This window comes from Microcaecilia unicolor, chromosome 8, assembly GCF_901765095.1.
Source record: "Microcaecilia unicolor chromosome 8, aMicUni1.1, whole genome shotgun sequence".
Taxonomy (NCBI): Eukaryota; Metazoa; Chordata; class Amphibia; order Gymnophiona; family Siphonopidae; genus Microcaecilia; species Microcaecilia unicolor.
This window is the reverse complement of record NC_044038.1, coordinates 144,362,695-144,384,831: the sequence shown is the minus strand read 5'-3', so window position 1 is coordinate 144,384,831 and position 22,137 is coordinate 144,362,695. Positions and strand designations below refer to the sequence as shown.

Sequence of the window (22,137 nt, the reverse complement as noted above, 5' to 3'; positions counted from 1 at the left end):
GTGTCATTGCATACACCAGGGTACTACTTCATACTAATTTTATAGTAAGAGTTACTTTCCTTAATTGCCTATCCTCTTCTGTGAGTGAGATAATCTGTATTGTTCCTACAGATTTGGAGGTTGCACTGAGATAGATTTAGAGTTATCCATCAGTAAATATACACACTAATGTATAGTTAGGTTGATACCTGTGACAGGCTGCAATCTAGTCAGCACTATATTTTAAATCTTAAGTTCACTTTCAGTGCTGTGTCTTTCTGCCAAAGTGAGACAGGATTGTTTTTGTTAACAGAGATAGAAACTGACCTTGGTGATAAGCTGTTCCTTGCTTTAATATCACTTTCAACACTTCTGTAAGCACGGGGTGAAAACTGTTAACTCTTCCTGTTCATTGATGAAATAGTGCTTCTGATTTATTAATTATACCATACAGTCAATTCTAATTCTTAGACCTGAGTAGCAGCATATTTGTTTATTTTAGTTGTAAACAAGTGGGCATTCAGGTTGGCAGAAATTGCCTTTCAGGTTCATTATTGCCCTGCTACTTTGCTCCCTACTAATGTTAATTATTTCAGGAAGATGTATGCAAAAATATTCAGATTTATCTGTACACAGAAATGGTTACAGATAGCAGACACAGGAGCTCACAGAACTCTATACAAAGGTTGTAGGTTTATTTGAACCTGTGGAACATTTGGAGGCACTGATTTTAAAGGCCATAGTAAAAGCAGGTTTCTCGAGAAACCAGTATAAGCAATACTTAGATTAGAGGGATGCCAAGCCAATAGGCATCAAGGAGAAAGACTTATGCATCTTTGATATAGGGATAGTGAACCAAATGGGTAAGCCAGATTTGGAAAGTATCTGGGAGGGAGAGGGAAATTTATCTCCAAGCAGTTTACAGAGAGTGTGATTTTGTGTTTCTGTCTGAGTATATCATTTCCTTCTGTTTTTCTCTCCTGAGGAAGCAGTCTCCTAGTTTAGATTCTGATCAGCAAAAGGTCTCAGACTTTGCTGCCTCAATAAGAAAACCTCAATTTATCTCTGATATCTGTCTTAATAGGGAGAAAGAACAGGAGTTCAGCTTAGTTTTTTTCCCTAAGGAGGGAAACACTGTATATGAGCTCACAAGAGACACAGAGATAGGGGAATATTGTGCATTAGAGCAGAATATTATGTCAGCTTCTGTTCCCCTACTGGAGGGCAGTGCCATCGTGCCACTCCCTCCTTTGATAGTGGACACAGGGAAGAGTTCATGTCTAATGCAGAACCACTCCAAGCCTACATCTGTTGATTTGTCTCTGGTACAGACTGATAGTATTCTAGAACAGGAGATCCATGGCATCAGGTTAAAACAAAACTCTGATGCTGATAGGACAGAATGCAGCCCTGAGGGAGAAAGAACAACTCATAATTCCCTTGCATTTAATGTAACCAGAGTCACGAGACAGCAGGAGATTGATACTATTTCTGTGATCTTAACAAAATGGGATGATTGATACTAGTTCTGTGATCTTAACAAAATGGGATGCTGCTGAGCCTGTCTCTCCTATCATTAAGAACAGTGAAGAGAGTTATTTAAACAGAGAGTCAGAGATGACTATAGCATCTCTCCCTATTAAAGAGAATGCTGTCATTACACTATCTGAGCTTAGCCCTTTCCAGGTTTTAACACAGCAGGAATAAGAGGAAGGAGGGGTTAAGTCAATGTCTCCTTTGCCACTGTTAGGGAAAGATTTCCAACCTAGTAATTCTGACTTCAGTGAAGACAGTGGAATAGATTTAGACAGGGGAAGTTCTATTTTAAATTCAGATCCATTGTTGGAAACTATGGTAACTATTCTTACTGGTTTTGTTTAAGTTATAGGAAAGAAATACACCATGGTTCAATATTTATTTGCTTTTGGTACATGGCCATAGTTGTCTTTCGCCCTGGGAATTTTTGTTGCCATGGTGGTCATCTAGGGTGATCGTGCTAGAAAATAAACCAAGTCATGACTTACTCTTATACCTTAAGGTCCAAAAGAAATAAAATAAAATATTTATTCTTATAAATTACGGTGCACAATCTGGAATTCAAATGCAAATTCAAAATTTTATACATGCATTCCAAATTTGATTCAGGTTTGTAGACACAGATCTATTATCATAAATGTATGTGTACATACATAGAGGGGCATAATCGAACAGAAACGCCTATCTCCATGGGCGTTTATCTCCGAGAACGGGTCCGTGAAGGGGCGGACCGAACCGTATTTTGGGAAAAAATAGACGTCCATGTTTTATTCGACAATTTGTGAGCTGGGCGTTTTTGGTTTTCAGCGATAATGGAAAATGAAAGCGCCCAGCTTAAAAACGAATAAATCCAAGGCATTTGTTCGTGGGAGGGGCCAGGATTCGTAGTGCACTGGTCCCCTCACATGCCAGGACACCAACCGAGCACCCTAGGGGGCACTTTTACAAAAACAAAAAAATGGTAAAAGAGCTCCCAGGTGCTTAGCACCCTTCCCTTGTGTGTTGAGCCCCCCAAATCCCCCTCAAAACCCACTGCCCACAATTCTACACCATTACTATAGCCCTAAGGGGTGAAGGGGGGCACCTACATGTGGGTACAGTGGGTTTGGGGGGGGGGTTGGACGACTAATAAGCATTAAGCAGCACAATTGTAACAGGTAGGGGGGATGGGCCTGGGTCCACCTGCCTGAAGTCCACTGCACCCCCTAACAACTCCTCCAGTGACCTGCATACTGCTGCCAGGGAGGTGGGTATGACATTTGAGGGTGAAAATAAAAAGTTGTGAAACATCATTTTTTGTGGTGGGAGGGGGTTAGTGACCACTGGGGGAGTCAGGGGAGGTCATCCCCGATTCCCTCCAGTGGTCATCTGGTCATTTAGGGCACTTTTTGGGGCCCTATTCGTGAAAAAACAGGGTCCAGGAAAAGTGTCCTAAATTCTAGCTAAAAACGCATACTGTTTTCCCATTATCGGTGAAATGCGCCCATCTTTGTTCGGCAGATAACCACACCCCAGTTCCGCCTTCGCCACACCTCTGACACGCCCCCATCAACTTTGTCCGCATCCGCGACGGAGTGCAGTTGAAAACGTCCAAAAATCGGCTTTCGATTATACCGCTTTATTCGTTTTTGTGAGATAAACGTCCACCTCCCGATTTAGGTCGGAACTTGGGCGTTTTTCTCGTTCGATTATAAGCAGGATAGCCTCTTAACCAAATCAAAGGAGCGCATACAACATACTGAATTTCCTTTCTTTATGAATTATGCATACCTGTCTTCATAACAGGTCTAGCTTACAAGGTACAAACAGGTTTTCTTTATTTACATTTGTATTTACCTATGTTACTCTTTGTTTATTGTTGTTGTTTTTTTCCTGATAAAGGTTTTTTTTCCTGTTAGGTCACATATAATAGTCATTACCAGTTATTAGAAAGATTTGAACTGCTTCCATAGCACCCATATATCTAACACAGAGACTTTCATATTACATATCTGAGTATTTTAATATTCCATTGCGTATGCTACTTCTTGAGTTCCTACATTGATACCAACACTTGTCTCAACATTTATGTCAACATCAGTGGCATAATCGAAAGAGAAGGATGCCCATCTTCCGACACAAATTGGGAGATGGGCGTCCATCTCTCAGGGTCGCCCAAATCAGCATAATGGAAAGCCAATTTTGGGCGTTCTCAACTGCTTTCCGTCGCGGGGACGATCAAAGTTCATGGGGGCATGGTGGCAGTGTATCGAAGGCATATTGGGGGCGTGGTTAAGAGATGGGCGTCCTCGGCCGATAATGGAAAAAAGAAGGGCATCCCTGACGAGCATTTGGCCGACTTTACTTGGTCCAATTTTTTTCACTACTAAGCCTTGAAAAGGTGCCCAAACTGATCAGATGACCACCGGAGGAAATCAGGAATGACCTCCTCTTACTCCCCCAGTGGTCACCAACCCCCTCCCAACCTCAACAAAAAATAAAAAACATTTTTTCCAGCCTCTATACCAGCCTCAAATGTCATACCCAGCTCCATCACAGCAGTATGAAGGTCCCTGAAGCAGTTTTTAGTGGGTACTGCAGTGCACTTCAGACAGGCAGACCCAGGCCTATCCCCCCCTACCTGTTACACTTGTGGTGGTAAATGTGAGCCCTTCAAAACCCACCCGAAACCCACTGTATTCACATCTAGGTGCCCCCCTTCACCCCTTAGGGTTGTGGGGACTTGGTTTTGGGGGGCTCAGCACACAAAGTACTGGAGCTATGTACCTTTGACCTTTTTCTGAAGTCCACTGCCATGCCCCCTGGGTTGCCCGGTTGGTGTCCTGGCATGTCAGGGGGGACCAGTGCACTACGAATGCTGGCTCGTCCCATGAACAAATGTCTTGGATTTGGTCGTTTTTGAGATGAACGTCCTTGGATTCTATTATTGGGGATGACCATCTCAAAAATGACCTAAGGACGACCATCTTTAAGGTCGGCCTAAATTTCATGATTTCAGCTTCCCAGACCATATTATCAAAACGAAAGGTGGACACCCATCTTGTTTCGATAATACGGGATGCCCCGCCCCTTCACAGGGACATCCTTAGAGATGGGCGTCCCCGTTTAAAAATGCCCCTCCATGAATATCAATATTTATTGCAACACTTATACATATGTTTCATGTTGATTATCATTTTATTAAGATTAGTGCAATCTAAAAGTATTATATTTTTGGTTACACAAATCATAAGAATACCAAACTATTCAACCCATAATTGTATTATTTCTAGACCTGAAGAAAAGTCACACAAATGAAGCAAAGAGAGTGGAATAGTTTCTTCATAGAGAAGCCATATCTAAACTGTCTGCAAATAAAAAGGATAGGTCATCAGATATTTCTGTCTTTTCCTCAAGCTTGTTCTTAAAGGACAGATTTTAAAAATCCTATTGAGTAGAGAGGTGTGGTAGCCATGTTAGTCCACTTTTAAAGGTAATCAATAGAAATAAAACAAAATAAAACATGGAAAAGAAGATAAGATGATACCTTTTTTATTGGACATAACAAAAATGGGCTAGAAAACCAGAAAGTCCTGTCTGATGGGTGTGAAAATATTTAATCATTTTGACTTCAAAGGTCTTAAATTCCTGTATTGTTTTAAAGTTCCGTTTTAGGATTCTTACTATGAAATTACTGGTACAGTGTTCTGGTTTTGTAAAGTGCTGCCCCACAGGCGTGACATCTTTATTGGTACTAGCATTTTTGATATGGTGTCTATGTAAATTAAATCTCTTCTTTAGCATCTGACTGGTTTCTCCAATGTAGCAGCCTTCGTTGTATTTTTTACACTGAATGATATATACCACATTGGAAGATGAGCACGTGAAAGATTCCTTAATGTTGAATATTTTTCCTTTGTGAATGACCGTGGGGTCCTGTGAAATATTTTGGCATAGTTTGCAGCTGGATATATTGCAAGGATGTGTGCCATTCTTTTCAAGTCTGTGTTGGGAGCTTACTTCTAATTAGCTTGTGTTTTAAGTTGGGTGGCTGTCGGAAGGCCAGCACTGGTGGGGATGGGAATATCTCTTTCAGTAATTCATCCTCCTGGAGTAGAGGCTGCAGATCTTTTATGATTTTTCTTAATTTTTGCAGCTCTGGGTTGTATGTCACTATAAGGGGGATTCTGTCTGTGGCTTTTTTTTCTTAGTACTGAAGCAGATTTTCCCTGTGTGGTTTGAGGGAGGAGGCAATATTCTTGGAGATTATTTTGGGTTTGTAGTCAGGATTTCAAGGTGTCTGTCTCTGTCCCCTGGGTCAGAGCAGGTACAGTGGTATCTTGTGGCTTGGTTGTAAATAATCGATCTTTTTGTATGTGAAGGGTGGAAGCTGGAGTTGTGGAGGTAGCTGCATTTGTCTGTGGGTTTCTTGTATATGGATGTTGTATATAGCCATCACTGATTGAGACTGTGGTGTCCAAAATATTGACCTATATGAGAAAATCAGGCAGAGTGTGTATTTGCTATATAGTCTTAACCCCCCCCCCCCCCCCCCCCCCACACACACACACGTGGAAGTGTTGTGGATATTTATAGATACAAAGCAGTCTCCAAAGCCAGTTTTTTTGTTTTTTGGAGATCCTCAGCTGGATCATCTGAGTGAACAAGTGATGAGCCCTCAAGTCTAAATTCATAATGCACTCACTATAAAGCGTCAAATTGTGCCAGTGGTGTATAATTCTTATTTTCAATGAGACAACTATCATTGTTATTGGGTCTTTTTGAAAGGCAAACTTTTTGATTAGTGATCCATGCTATACTAACATCATGTTTGGATTACTGTAATCTAAATTTAGGGATACTAGAGAAAGGTTTGCTGAGATTGCAGCTTGTCCAAACCTCTGCTGCATGGTTGTTGACAGCCAATAGCTGAAGAATTCAGATCACCCCAGTCCTGGCCAGTTTACATTGTCTGAGGTTAAGATTCGGTTTAAGGCTCTGTCATTTGCCTTTAAGATCTTATATGATTTGATCCCAAAATGTTTAGGGCAAAAATTAAGGCCTTGTGTTTCACTTTGGCCTTTGTGCTCACAAGACATAAAGTATTGGAGCTAATTACAACTAGATAAATGTTGCTGGTGATTTTTTAAACCAGTGGTTTTCTTTGGCTGATCCAGGACTTTAAAACAAATTGATCTTGGAGATTAGGGCTTTCACAGATTTGTTGAGTTTTGGTAGAGATTTGGAGATTTGACTTTTTTAAATTATTTTGACAATGTCTGTTGTTTCTCTGTGTTGTTTTAAAGTGGTTGATCTGTGAAGGCATTGCAGTTTTTGGTGATTGGTCTGTGGTCTAAATATAATATGAGCCCTTCAGAGCAAAAGCAGGCTATGTTCACTTTTTGCATTATTTCAGCTATGCACAGATTCATAGTTGGCTGAAAGACTTAGAATTAAAATAAGGCTATGTCCATACCTAACCAATTTTGCCATCTGGTGAGTGATACTTTCCTCATTGTCTTTGGAACAAAAATGGGCCATACCAATGTGTTGTAAGGTTTACAGAGCTGAGAGACAGTATCCCCCATATTCTATATATGATGCCCAAAGTTGTGCATCAAACTTTGGGTGTGCATTCTGAGATGTGTGCGCAAATAAATTAGATAATAAGCTCTGAACCATCAGTGATTGAGTGCTAACAACCAATTGTTGATGTTAATTGGCACCCATTGAAATTTGTATGTGCATCTGGATGTACACTATTATATAAGACACAGCACCTAACTCCCATGGCACATATCTCAAAAGGGGGTATGGCCATGGGCATGTCAGAAGCATTCCGAAAAGTTGCATAGAGAATTACAGTATACTGCCTAACCATGCCTAACTTGGATGCCAACATTTATAACAGGTTTCGGAATGCAGTAGCCTGGTGCCCAAAGTTAAGGATGGGATTTGCACTAAATGCTATTCTATATAAGGTGCATGCCAAATATAGAATAACACTTAGCCCATAATTTTTTCAGCACCTAAGTTTCAATGCTATTTATTGAATTCTCTAGCATGTGTGTAGATTACTGACAGATTAAAGCCTATTCAGGCACTGCATGTCCTTGTACTAAAATTTGGTGATAATTTGACTGTTTAAAATATTCTTGATTTTTCTAAAAGTGAATAAAATTCTGGTTAAAAATGCAAAGAGTGGGCATGGTCAGCTTTTGCTCTAAAACGCTCATATTGTCAACTATGTGAGTCACATTGTCTCAGAATCCCTGACTACTTTTGATAATGAATAGAATCTGCATGTCATATAATTCAATGTGCAGGCTTTAGAAGCCAAATTGTTCAGGATAAAAGAATCTGGATCATTTCTAGGATTAGAAAATTCATATTGCCCTAACATATGGATTATACGTAGATGATATTTTGTAGATGAATTTTTGAGACCACATATTTCCCCACTTTAAGGGGCCATTTTACTAAAGTACATTAAGCAATGAGAGTCCTTTTAGTAAGCTGCGGTAAAAAGTGTCCTGTGGCAGTGTAGGAGCGAGTATTAGATGCAGCAGGCCAGTTTTTAGTGCATCTGCAAAAAAGGGATTTTTTAAAAATGTGACGGGAAAAGGGCATGTGATAAAACTGAAATCAGCATGCATTTAAAACTGGACTGAGCCCTCAATGCCACCCATTGATCTAGCAGTAAGGATTCATGAGCTACATGCGCAGTGACCAGTCGGCACATGCCAACTGCTGACTACTGCTGGAAATGGCGCATGTGGAAGGAAATAAATAAATAAATCATCCAGGTATTATGGGCATGTACCAAATCTGAATTACTACCAAGGGGATGTGCTGGCCTTGTGGAAGTCTCATATGGGCATGTGTTCCATGTGCAAAGAACCTACCACAGCTTAGTAAATAAGACACTAAATTCAATAAATGGTGCCTAAAAAATTAGTGCCAAAAAAGCGCTATTCTATAAACGGCACTCAAAGTTAGACACCATTTACAGAATAGGGCTTAGTGCTGAGAACTGTGTCTACTTTTAGGTGTGACCATTTATACCAATGAAACCCTGGTGTAAATCCTCGTGCCTAAATTAGCTGTGAATCCCCCAAATTCTATAAAATATGCAAAAATGAAAGGAATGTCCCTGATCCACATGACCTTCCCATGGCTTTACCTGATTTTTTGACCCACGTGTAAATTTTACATGTGGATCCCAGGCCTAAATTTAGGTGCATAAGTTTTAATTAAAGCTAATTACCACCAATAATTGCTTGTTAAAAATTCCAGTCATTAGTACTAATAGGCTCATTATTCAATCAAATTGTACATGCAATTTTAAGCACTTTTATAGAATTCAAGAGGTAAGCACTTAACAAGTGGATAATGCTCAGAAACAGGTTACCACACATCTGCATTAACAGGTATTGTGGTATTTTGCCTATTACCATATATTAAACCACATGTCAGGGGAAGTGGCATGAGTGCAGAGTGAAGCATTTGCCAGCTACACTTACTTTGTGCTAACTAGCTAATGCCAGTGGCGTACCAAGGGGGGGCAGGGGGAGCGGTCCGCCCCGGGTGCATGCTGCGGGGGGGGGGGGGGGGGTGCCGCGCGCCTGTTGGCTGAGTTCCGGGGCAGAGGGAGCAGCAGGGAGGGAATGAGCAGACTCGGCCAACAGGCGCGCGGCACCCCCATAGCAGGTAAAAATGCACCCGGGGGAGGATGTAATTTTGCCGGGGGTGGGGGGTTATTTAGCCGGGGGGGGGGGGGTAATTTATCCAGGGTTGGGCCACGCTGCACCCAGGGGGGGCATCTGCGATCCGCCCCGGGTGTCAGGCAGCCTAGGAATGCCACTGGCTAATGCAGAGTTAAGACAGGAGTGCTTAGTGCCTCCTAAACAGGAGATGGTAAGTGGTCCCTCATTAAATCTCTGCAAGTATTGCATGTCAATGAGAACATTAATAAATGAACTGCAATTTTAAAAAATACTGGATTTGCCCTTTCTGGGTGCAGCTTTAGTTTTGGGCTTGCTGCATGTTAAAAATCATGCTTTAAAATGCATTAAGCCTGGGGTCCAGGAATATGACCCCTAAATTTTCAATGTGCACATGGCATTCTAAGTAGAAACTGAAGCTGAGATGGAAACTAACAGCTACAGCATGGCATGCCTTGCCCCTGAACAAGAGTATTCCCTCTCCTAGACCACTCTCCTTCACCCTTAGGACCCTCCCCCCAGGGCCTACCTTACAAACTTTGGAGGTTTAGTGGTGTAGTCAGGGCAGAAGTGATCCCAAGTTGCTTCTGCCCATGCTGGCTTCAAACTCAAAATGGCTGCTGCGACTTCTAACAGTAGTCCTGCAAGACTGCCACTGAAGTCACAGCAGCCATTTTGACAGTAGAGACAGCATAGGTAGGAGCAACTGGGAAACACTCCTGCCCCTATGCCACTAGATCAGTATGGCTTGTTAGGTAGGAGGGATACCTTTGATTGGGGGGGGGGACAGAAGGGGGAGGGAAGGTTGCTATTTTGTGTGGGGGGAGGGGGGGGAGGACACAGCTTGCTCTTATTCTGGAGGGGTGGGGCATGCACTATGTGGACACAGCACAAAGTTTCCTTTCAGCCAAAAACCTGGCATTTTCAGCCAAACCCGGAAATGAGAATGAAATTCAGATAGCCTCTAAATGAAACAATTCTGCTTTATTTTTTCTACTCCCAACCATTTAAAGTCATTTAGAGCATCCTTGCTACCTGCTGTCTAAAACTAATCAAATAATTGACCTAGCAGAAATACTATCATGCACCCAGAAAACAGGCTCACCTCATGATAAGTGTTCGTCTCGAATTTTCCACTGGTATCTTGTTTGCTCCAATCTTGTTTTGCACTGAGATCAGCAAATATGATGCCATCCAACATTTCAGCATTTGGTTCTAGGAAAGTGAACTCATTCTTTCCGGACTCAGTTGCAGTGCACAGTTGGTAAGTATAAGGTAAAGTCCCCTCACTGTACTGTGTAACAAATCTGGGATCAGCTTGGGAATAAATATCGGAACTGAGAAATTCAAGACCCGTTGACTTCCTTGAACTTAGACATTTTTTAATTAGCAGTAGCAAAATAGTCACAAGAAACAAAAACGAGATCAAAGCTAGAGACATTACTAAATAAAAATTCAATTCAGAGGGACTTTCCAAGTCTCTAGATTGGTTGCTTAATTCTGGAAGAACCCCTTGGATGTTTTCAGCAAATATCATGTTCACAGTAACTGTTGTTGACAGAGGTGGTTTTCCATTATCATGGACCAAGATGACTAGTTTTTGCTTCACAGCGTCTCTGTCTATAAACGAACGAGAAGTCCTTATCTCTCCAGAGTGGACACCGATACTAAACAGAGCTGGTTCTGTAGCCTGGAGCAACTGATAGGAGAGCCAAGCATTGTGACCAGAATCAGCATCCACAGCCACCACTTTAGTAACTAGCGAACCTTTCTCTGTCGAAGGAGAAACCATCTCAAATAAGGCCGAACCATCTGATCCAACTGAAGGATATAGGATTTTAGGTGCATTATCATTACGATCCATAATAAACACTTTCACGGTCGAATTACTGTAGAGAGACGGGGATCCACTATCTTGAGCCTCTACCTGGAACTGAAATTCCCTGAATTGTTCATAGTCGAAAGAGCGCTGAGCATAAATGATCCCAGTCTGTGAGTTGATGGAGACGTAGGAGGACACTGGCAATTTTTCAATGTTACTATTTACTATGGAGTAAGTGATCCTAGAGTTCTGGTCAAAATCAGGATCTGAAGCGTTTACAATGAAAATAGAAGCGCCTGACAAATTATTTTCTGGAACATAAACCTTGTAAGACATTTGCTCAAAAATTGGAGCGTTATCGTTGATATCTGTAATCTTTATTGGAATTGTTTTACTGGTGGAAAGAGGAGGATAACCTTTGTCTGTTGCTATAATTGTAACATTATATTCCGATATCTGTTCTCTATCTAGGGCACTGTCAGTTATAATCTTGTAATAGTTACTCGAAGATGATGTTAATTTGACAGGAAAACCATCTTGGATATGGCAGACGACCTCTCCATTTTCTCCGTAATCTAGGTCATCCACTTTGATCAACGCAATCACCGTTCCAGGAGGAGAATCTTCAGGAATTGTGGTGGAAAGGGATGTAAGTGTGATCTCAGGTGCATTATCATTCTCATCAAAAACCTCAATGATCACAGTACAGTGGGATGCCAGACCACCTCCATCCTTTGCTTCTACATCCATTTGGATTTGCCTTATTTCTTCAAAATCTATGTGCCCGATGATCACCATTTCCCCACTTTTAGAACCCAGGCTGAGTATTTGACTAGCAAAGTCTGGCATATTTTTGAAAGAATAAGTAATTTCTGCATTTGATCCTTCATCGAGATCGTTGGCGTTTAATTGCAATACTGTGAAACCTATTGGCGTATTTTCTTTTAAGTTTGTTGTGTAGATATTTTGAATAAAAATAGGAAAATTATCGTTTGCATCAGTAACTTTAATATTAACCTGAGCAGTGCCTGTTCTGATTGGATCTCCCCCATCAGATGCACTGAGAAGAAAATTAAAAGTACTTTGTTTCTCCCGATCCAGAGGTTTCTCCAGTACCAATTCTGCGTATCTTTTCCCATCACTACTCTCTTTCTCTTCCAGGGTAAAAAACGGATTGGGACTCAGCTGATAATTCTGTAGCGAATTCGTTCCAATATCAGGATCGCGTGCATTTCCTAAAGAGAATCGCGCACCTGGTGAAATAGACTCAATTATTTCTAATTCAATATTATTGTTAAAGAAACTCGGCTCATTGTCGTTAATATCCAGGATTGTAACTTGGACATGAAAGACATTCAAAGGATTTTCAACGATTGCTTCAATGCTTAGAAAACAATTGATGGATTCGCCACACATTCTTTCCCTATCTATTCTGTCATTTACATATAAGTTGCCATTTTCTGCATTTAAAGCGAAATACTGCTTTTTGGAACTTGAAGCAATGCGGAAGCTTCGACTTGAAAACTCTTTTAAATTCAGACCCAGATCATTTGCGATGTTTCCTACAGGTGAACCTATCTCCATTTCTTCTGGAATGGAATAACGAATCTGTCTAGAAGCTCCTGGACAGAGACAAAATAAAATGGAAAATAGTACTTGCCGTGTGACGCTCCATTCAGCCTCCCTCTGTTTTATGTGCAGTACTGCCATCGTCAGAAATAGGATACAAAATCCAGTCGTCTGAATAATATTCAGTATTCGAGATATAATTTTTTAAGCTGTTGGAGACCTTATCTAAAATGTAAATCTAAAATCCATAGGGTAGGGTACGCAATGCTTCTTTTTGCTAAGTACGTGAGCAACGACGCCTTCTTTTCAGATCCGCCTTCAAATACTTGGAAGGAAGCTGTAATGGATCCCCAGCTCCAGTGTTCCGCATTAGCCAACAGCGGCACACTGAGTCTCAACTAGGAATCACAGTGATTTGGTATTTTCAAGGTACTTCTTATCCAAGCCCCAGAGATTGCATTAAGAAACCTCTCACTTTGGAGGAAATAATAAACACGAGTGTTTTTTATTCACAGTGGTAGCCTGAATTCTGTTTAACTCCAAATAATATTTCAAACAGTAGGTGTTTTCTTTTTATTTTCGAATTGATGAACAACTTCATAAAATAGGATACTGGAAGCATAGTAGCAAATATGACAGCATTTCAGATTTAAATTATGAACCATGCAGAAACTAGAATGTTATCGTTTTATATATGTGGAAGATTTCAGTTATGGGTAAAGCTAATTGCTGCTGTGATACAGAACTACCATGGTGGATTGCAAAGCAATACTGAATTGCAATAGTGAAATAAGATGAAAAGTTATTTCTCACAATTTGAATCATTATTTAGGCACCAAAAGTTGCACCCCAGTGATATTTACATGTGTTGTACAAGATACTACAGTTTCAGTTTCTATCGGAACATGAACCTTGGCAACTTGGACAGAAACAAATTCATTCATAAAATAACATTTAAAAAACCCAAACAAACAACTTAGGAATTCTAGACCCTCTGTTCTCAAGCTCAACCCCTACTCCCTTACTGTTAAAACTATAAATTGAACAAAGTAGTCAAACATACCTTAGTAGGGATTAAATCAACAACACAGTAACTATACCCCAGCTTAAATTCCTTGTACTTAAATATGGTTGCCCTGGTGAATATCTGCTAAACACAGGAAGATGCCTGCAGGCGTTAGTACTCCAATTGTGCCCAGTGGATATTCCAGGCCTTCACTGCACCCCAGCAGGAAGCATTACCACCTAGCTTGATAGCACCCTATCACAACAGCACCCTACACCATGTGGGCACCTGCAGTCACCTCACAGTTTGCCTGTCCAACCAGCTACTACTAAAGAGTAAAAAATTGTCCTCAACCCCTAGGGTCAGATTTAAGTTTAAGCAACACAAGGTACAGCTTAGGGCCTGCTATTATAAAGGGCCTTATGATTATTATTATTATGTATTACTTCAATAATATTTGTATGTAATGTACCATTTTATGCATATTCTTTTATAGGCCTGGAAAACCAATAAACCTAAAATTTACTTCCTACTTAATAGGGGAAGGCTCCTAAAAGTTAGCTGAGGGTCACAATACATATAAATCCGGTTCTGCTACCCCCTCCCCCCATACTCAGAAAACTGCTATGAGAACCACATTTCTCTTGGAGGGCCAGAAGCCACATAGAAAACAAAACCAAGACAGCATGTCAGTGGCCATAGTGGGGTGAATGGAGCCAGTGCTTGTTTCCTGCTTTCCACCCCTCCAGTTTGAAAGGCTACCAACTGCTGCATCATCAAACTTCTACTACTACTACTACTACTACTACTACTATTTCTATATCACTACTAGATGCACACAGTGCTATACACATTATATGCAGGTACTTTCTCTGTCCTTAGTGGGCTCACAATCTAAAGGAAGCAGTTTTGAGTGACTGATGGTCCAGGGGGTGGAGCAGGAATGGGCTGGCCACTACATTATTGCTAGTTTTACCACTATTAGTTATGTTATGTTTAAAAAGTACATTGTATATCCCAACTTATAGTTCTTTGATTATGCAACCATCACATCAAGAGTAAGAATTCCAGAGCCAAACCAATTGGAAAAACAATGCATTACTTAATATTAATTTCTGATGGCAAAAATGGGCCATGCTAATGTGTTGTACATCTTGTGTAGTTGGGATACAAAGTCCCTTGGATTCTATATATGACGTCCAAAGTTGCACACAGAAATTTGGGTGTGCTTCTGAGATGCATGCACAAATAAACTTGATAATAAGCTCTGAATCATCAATAATTGGGTGCTAACAACTAATTATCTATGTTAATTGGCACTCACTGAAATTTGCATGTGCATCTGAATGTGCACTATTATATAAGGCATGGGGCCTAACTCCCATACTGCGTATCTCAAAAGCAGGTTTCAAATGTCAGTTGCTGAAAAACGTGGGACAACACAAAGCAAGAGCAAAATATGGTTTGACTCAGAGAACTATCTTTCCAGTTTATCTTGATTATATTCATTTTATCTAAATAACTTCAGTTTAAGTACAATTCTTTCACAGATGTCTGTATATTACTTGATTTTCATACTACATTGTATGTCTTGACCCATGCCTTATACTCACAATCTTGTGCATAGTTTTTTTTTTGCACTGTTAGTAACTATTCTTTGCATTACAGTTGCTGTTTTTTTTTTTAATAGGAAATCAATAAAAAAATTTCATGGACAAAAAAGAAAAAAGAATCACATTCTATTTTTCATATATAAGGTTCACCATACCTGGCTACCTTTATTTCTCTCTCAATTACTAATTCCTTATCAACTAACCAGAGCTCTCAGATCTTCCCAGACAAATCAGTTAATAATATCTAACTTCCACCACATCTGCTCACAACACATTAGGTATACTATCTTTAGCATGATTGGACCCACTTTATGGAATGTTCCACCACTTTCCCTGTGTTTAGAACACTCCTTGGAAAAGTTTAAGGCAAATCTCAAGGTTTATCTATTTAATAATGCATTCGACTAACCCCTCTGTCGGTGTTCCTCTAATAGATTGTCAGGCTGGATGGACTGCTCTTTGGGTCTGTGGAATACATCAGCCTTTCCTCCAATCTTTATCTCTGAGCACTGTAATTCTGTTTTTCCTGCTTCTACTTTATTTTATTAGACTGTAAGTAGCTCAGAAGTTATACTTCAATGGGTGGGTTATTAAGTACTTAATAAACCTGGGAACCTGGACAGATTAAGAAAACATCACAAAGTGGACCATGGTGCATGTCAACACAATGCAGAGACTGTGATATACACTCCATGTAATATAGGGCAGTGATGACATGTAGCTGGAGGAAATGGCCAATGTAGACTGCAGACTCAGAGTTCAAGCAGATAAATGTGTATTGTGAGCTAGCAGGGGGATAGCATGGCTTTTCTGCATTCACTTCAGTCAATAGCTGGTAAAGGCACAGTGGATAGCTAAATAGACAAGTTGAACATGACTTGAGCGCTTCCCTAGTCAGTTCATACGTGACCATTTTTCTCCGCACATGACAATTTTTTGTTTGCTGTTTCTAATGTGTTGAACGTTGGGTGTCACTGAGGTGAGCAGGTACAACCTGCTTATGTTATTAACACACCAAACAACAATCTAAACAAACAGAAAGTGAGGGTGGGATGAATCTAAGAAGCTAAGAGTGCCAGCAGCCCTTGCCTCCAGGTCCTAATATATCCCAGTGAAGGGGAAAAGGGAGCCTAGGCCCATGATTCCTGCGGCCATCCAATAAGGAGCCCTCAAATGAACATCACCAACCAAATCAATGTTAAACATATTTTTATCTCTTGCCCACCTACCTACTTCCAATGGCTGCCAGCACCTCCAGGCCTCATACCCTTCCCATTTCATGTGAGGCCTCTGGTCAGAACTCCCAATTATTCCCAGGCAATCTGGAGATTTACGTTACCTCTATTCAATTGTACAAAGTGCAAACAAATCAATGCCTCTGTTATTGCACAGTAAGTGTTCCACTGTGATGTCTATTGACTACCTTCAAATTCAATTAAAAAAAATGTAAATGCCAAACATGAAGTATTTCATATAATGTTTAACTTTGTTTCTGATAATTACATGCAGGGAGAAAAAAAGGTCGAGCTTTAAAGATGCTTATTTACAAATTCACTTGGCTCAATGCAATCTGTTTAAATTGTAAGTGAAACTTCATATTGTTTTATTAGTGCTACACTCTGTTGAGTAGTATGCAATCAGGCTATAATAGTATAAACTTAGCCAGTATCAGTATATATGACTTTAAATATGGATTCTGGAAAAGAATCACTTAGAGAACAATGACAAATTCTTAGTTGCCATGTCACCAGCTCAAATCTCTGGATATTATTGAAATCAAAATGCAATCTGTGTGTATACAACAAAAGAACCACAAGTGCAGACTTTTATATTAATAGTTCATAAAGCCTGGAAAGGAGACAACCCTTAAGAATTAGGTAAGAACAGGTTTCCTCCATGTTTCAAATTACTTCTAATATCATTTTCCAATTTGGAAATATTGTGCTCCAACCTTTATGACATTGAATCTTCCTCATGAACACCCACAAATTCTTGGTTTGTACTTTCTGCCTGGGAAAACCACATTTTATCTCTGTTTCTGAAATCGCATAATTGAAATCTTTGTTTCATTCTAACTGCTGTTTTTTTCTGCCCTCAGCAATGAAGTGTTGTACTAGTAGGCGGATATATGGAATGTATTGGCTCTGTCCAATGGCAGGCAAGCTTATTTTTCAAAAAAGAATTTGCCTTTTTTTGTGGTCACCCTGTGATATTATTTCCTGATGTCTCAAATCTATTCAAATGCACAGGAAAACTTTTTTTCAATTAAAAAGTAAGGTATTCACAATTGGTGCCACTTTCTTTTTAAAGTTTTCTTGCAAGTGTTAGGTGGATTATGAAGATAAACATTATATTATTTATTGAATAAACTGCTTAAGGATAAAGTAGATAAGGTGTAATAAGGTTTTCTTATGGAATTTCTTTAGCTGGTGGGATAAATAATAATAAAATATCAGTTCTAAGTAATTATGTGGCTTGCTGTAACCCATTGATTTTGTGGGGGTTTTTTGTTTAGTTTGCTGATTTTTACCAGCTTGTTCCCTTGATGTGGGCTAAAATGTTTTCTTTTTTTGTGGATTGATGATAATGTGATGGTTACTTCTATATTATTCCTTATTTTGTTGTAAATAAATGGTAAATGTTAAATAAAATAACGGCAGGAGACTTTGGATCAACTGATCAAGCAGACTTTTTTTTTTTTAATGAGAAAACGTTTTCCTTTCCTGAGCATGGACAAATACCTATACACTTTAGAAAAAAAGTTCTAACACAAATCTTTAAAAAAGCATCAAAAAAGTAACTCACCTGAAAGAGGCATTGGTCTTGATCACTGATATTTAAAGGTTCTGTAATCAAGAGTGATGCTTGTTTCTCAGATACGTTGTTGATTGCAAGAGTATCCGAATGATTTGAATTAAGATACTGAAACAAGTTCTTTTCAGAATTTGTGGTTAAACAAAGATCTTGAGTCTGAAGGAATTCTTTGACACCTTCTACTCCTATATATCTAGAGGTAGGAACAGCGCTAAAATTAATATTCGAAGACTCAAAGAGTTGAGATTCCCTCCATTTACGGATCTTGATGGCTAGTAGTAGTAATATGAAGATAAAGAAGAGACAAGAAATAGTAGCAATAGCGATTACCAAATACACTGTGAGGTTCGACTCAGTGTCTATGGGCGAAGACATGTTGCTCATATCGGAAAGAATGTCCTGGATGCTGTCTGTCACCATAATAGTTACAGTAACCGTGGCAGACAGGGAAGGTTGGCCATTGTCCTTTACTAACACCACGAGAGTTTGTTTCATGGCGTGTTTGTCTAAAAAGGAACTGGCTGTTCTGATTTCTCCAGTATGAAGTCCAACTGTGAATAGTCCCGGCTCTGTAGATGTGAGAAGAATGTAAGAAAGCCAGGCATTTTGTCCAGAATCGGGGTCAACAGCTATCACCTTAGTTACCAAATAGCCAGGCTCATAGGAACGAGGTGCCAACTCTACACCCGTGGAACCATCGGTGGGAAATGAAGGGTATAAGATTTCAGGAGAATTGTCATTTTGATCTACAATAAAGATGTTAATGGTGACATTGCTTCTAAGAGGTGGGGAACCTCCATCTTCAGCTTTCACCTGGATTTGGAAATCTCTGAACTGTTCATAATCAAATGAACGGATAGTATATAATACTCCAGTCTCTGAGTTAATAGATATGTAAGAGGATAGAGGGGCTTCATTGAATTGACCGTCAGCTACTGAATATGTAATTCTAGAATTCTGACCCCAATCCAAATCTGTTGCCTTTGTAGAATAAATGGAAGTTCCAGCAGGTACATTTTCTTTGACATAAACTGTGTAAGAAGACTGATCAAAAGTAGGTGGATTATCATTTTTATCAGAAACCAGTAGCAGAATGCTTTTGCTTGTAGAGAGAGGGGGTGTTCCTTTATCAGTGGCTGTTATTGTTATGTTATATTCTGAGACTTGTTCCCTATCCAACTTTCTCTTTGTCAATAAGCTGTAAAAATTGAAAGATGACTTGTTTAGTTCAAATGGTAAATTGCCCCCGATGAAACATGTTACATGACCATTTTCTCCCGAATCTCGGTCATGGACATTTAAAAGAGCGACGACTGTCCCAGCAGGACTGTTTTCTATTACTGGACTGAAGAGGGATGTCACAGTGAGTTCTGGGAGGTTATCATTCAAATTGATAACTTGGATTAAAACTTTGCATCTGGCTGACAGACCTCCACCATCGTTTGCCTGAACTTCCATTTCATAGGCTTCAGACTCCTCGAAGTCCAACTCTCCCACAACTAATATTATTCCAGTTTTGGAGTTTAGTTGAAATATTTGTGAAGCTTTATCTGTAAATTTTCTAAATAAATATGTTATTTCTGAATGTATTCCTTCGTCTTTGTCAGTTGCATTCAGTGTAGCCACCACGGTGCCTATAGGCACGTTTTCCAAAACTTCAACTTTATATACAGATTGATTAAAAACAGGCGCATTGTCATTTGCATCCAGAACAACGACGTGAATTTGTGCTGTACCAGATCTTACGGGATCCCCTCCATCAGTGGCTGTCAGGATGAGATGGTGACCAGCCTGTTCCTCCCGGTCCAGAGATTTCTCAAGAACTAGTTCCGCATATTTCACTCCACCTACTCCAGTTTGTACATCTAAAGTAAAGTATTTGTTCTTGCTGAGTTGATAGCTCAGGAGAGAATTATTCCCCACATCTAGATCTTGAGCGTCCTGTAAGAGATACCGAGTTCCAGGCGTTGTGAATTCACTGATTTTTAACTCTATTTCCTCATTAGGGAACATAGGTGAATTATCATTTACATCTTGTATCATAACTTCAACTGCATAAATTTTCACTCTGTCTTCCAAAACAATGTCTACATTTAACAGACACTGACTAGCCTGTCTACAAATCTCTTCTCTGTCTATCCTCTCCTTCACAATAAGGTGTCCGGTTTTAAAATTGAGAGCAATATACTGAGTCCTACCTCTGGAAACAATGCGGGCTGCAAGATCCGATAGCTCCTTTACATCCAGCCTCAAATCCTTTGCAATATTCCCCACGAAGGTACCTTTCCGCATTTCTTCAGGAATTGAATAACGAATCTGCCCAAACCCCACTTTACAAACCGCGAGAATAAGAAAGCAAAACAGTATTAGATATTTCGAATCACGGCGTTTTCCTGTAGCTGCCATTATCTTTTGGCTGTTGCGTTGTTTCTCACAACCAGCTCAAATTTTCAAGGTCTTCCTTTATGATTTTGATTGTGCAGTAATTGATTCCGATGAGTACCGAACTCGATTCAGTCCTAGGCAAACAGGAATAAAATTCCGGTCTGTGTCCAGAGTCTGTGCCTGCACCCTCTCGTCCTTGTTAGTGAATATATTCTCTGAAAGAAATCCGTGGTATTTGTTGGCTCTCTCTGTTGCATTTCTCTACCTGCTTGGTGAACAGCGACACTCAGAGTCTGAGCCAGTAAGTGCAGCATGACATGCAAAAAAGATCTGCCTCCAAGTCTCTTTTATTTATTGTAACTTGAGAAATCTGTTTAAAAAGTGAAGGCTTTTAGAAAATGCATTATTTTCTACGGATGATATTTATCCTACTGCTTAATATTTTTTATGTTATGAGGGCATTGTAACACGCCTTGAGTGTGATCCTTGACTGCCCAAAAGGCCTGAGTAAACTGAATTGCAATTATAATTACAGTTAGCTGAAAGCTGCAGAAGAATAGATCAAAGTAGAGGCCTGAGTCAGGGACATGATATGGCGCCTTGGGAGAGATACAGTAGAAAAGGGAGATAAAGTGCCTTCGTGAAAGTAATTGGGGTCCCTCAAGGATCTGTACTTTCTATGCTTTTCATTGAGTATTTTTCTTTCTTGGTGTGATGTCACGAGGAAGCAGACTTCACATAATCGTTTGTATGTTGATGATATAAATAGAAATCTATATTCCATTTTAACGGAAAGATGAGTTGCTCATCCCGAATCTACCTGTGTTAAGAGTTTTAAATAAACTGAATTTTAATCTGAAAAATGCCAAATAGGCATTAGTGAATAGTAAGGATGCAGTGCACGATCTGCTTCAGAGGTGGTACTAGATGCTCTAATACTGTAGCTGTGGAAGTGTGCTACCTGGGATTCATATTACACATCAACAGAGGTTACCAGAGGTTAAGATGCTTTTTCAGTTTTAATTTGGGGTCTAATGGAGCATAGATGTTATTTCTGGTTGCTGCTATTTTCATTTCCTTTTCCTTGATTTTGCTTGCTCAAATGTTTCTTTCTGCACGTTATGTTTTGCTCGTTAGAACGTTTTGAAAATTTAAATAAATTATAAAAAGATGTTTTCAGAAAATTAGCTTATTATGCAGACTACAGCCTTTGCTGGACCATGTAACTTTCATACTGTGTTGTTGCATGCAATTACATTACTGTAATTCATTGTGTTATGGATTTCCATCTTCATCTCTGAGGGTTTTATAATTTGCCCTAAATGTGCTGTAGCTCTTGACTAGCTGCTATCACAGTGATCACATTACTCCTTTTTTGTGCTTGCTACCCTGGAGTGTTTGGTGGAATTTAAATGTCTACCTCTTATATATAAGGCACTGTATCAGCATATTATTTTGAAATTGTTCTCTTTGGTCAGCTGGTCAAGGATTGTTAGTTCTGGATTGAGGGGGCATAGGATGAAGGTGAATGGAGACAAGAGTAACCTAAGGAAATACTTCTTCATGGAAAGGGTGGTGAATACATGGAACAGTATTTTGGTGGAGTTGGTGGAGATGAAGACTACCTGAATTCTGCAAAGTTTGGGATAAGTACATAGGATCTCTAAGAGAGAGGAAGGGTAGATGATGGTTTGGATGGGTAGACTGGAA

At 39.8% G+C, this 22,137-nt stretch overlaps 2 protein-coding genes and 1 pseudogene across 2 annotated transcripts in view; all 3 read right to left on the bottom strand.

Annotated features, from left to right (window-relative positions):
- LOC115476834 overlaps positions 1 to 22,137 on the bottom strand; it is a 557,863-nt pseudogene that overhangs the window by 243,660 nt on the left and 292,066 nt on the right.
- LOC115476840 overlaps positions 1 to 22,137 on the bottom strand; it is a 411,909-nt gene that overhangs the window by 284,968 nt on the left and 104,804 nt on the right. The gene's annotated exons all lie outside the window — the stretch shown is intronic.
- LOC115475899 (protocadherin Fat 3-like) lies at positions 2,049 to 20,581 on the bottom strand. The gene is made up of 3 exons (XM_030211969.1): positions 18,034 to 20,581; positions 10,324 to 12,807; positions 2,049 to 2,069 (listed from the first exon to the last, which is right to left on the bottom strand). The coding sequence occupies exons 1-3, from the start codon at positions 20,446 to 20,448 to the stop codon at positions 2,049 to 2,051; spliced, it is 4,920 nt and encodes a 1,639-aa protein (XP_030067829.1). The 5' UTR covers positions 20,449 to 20,581.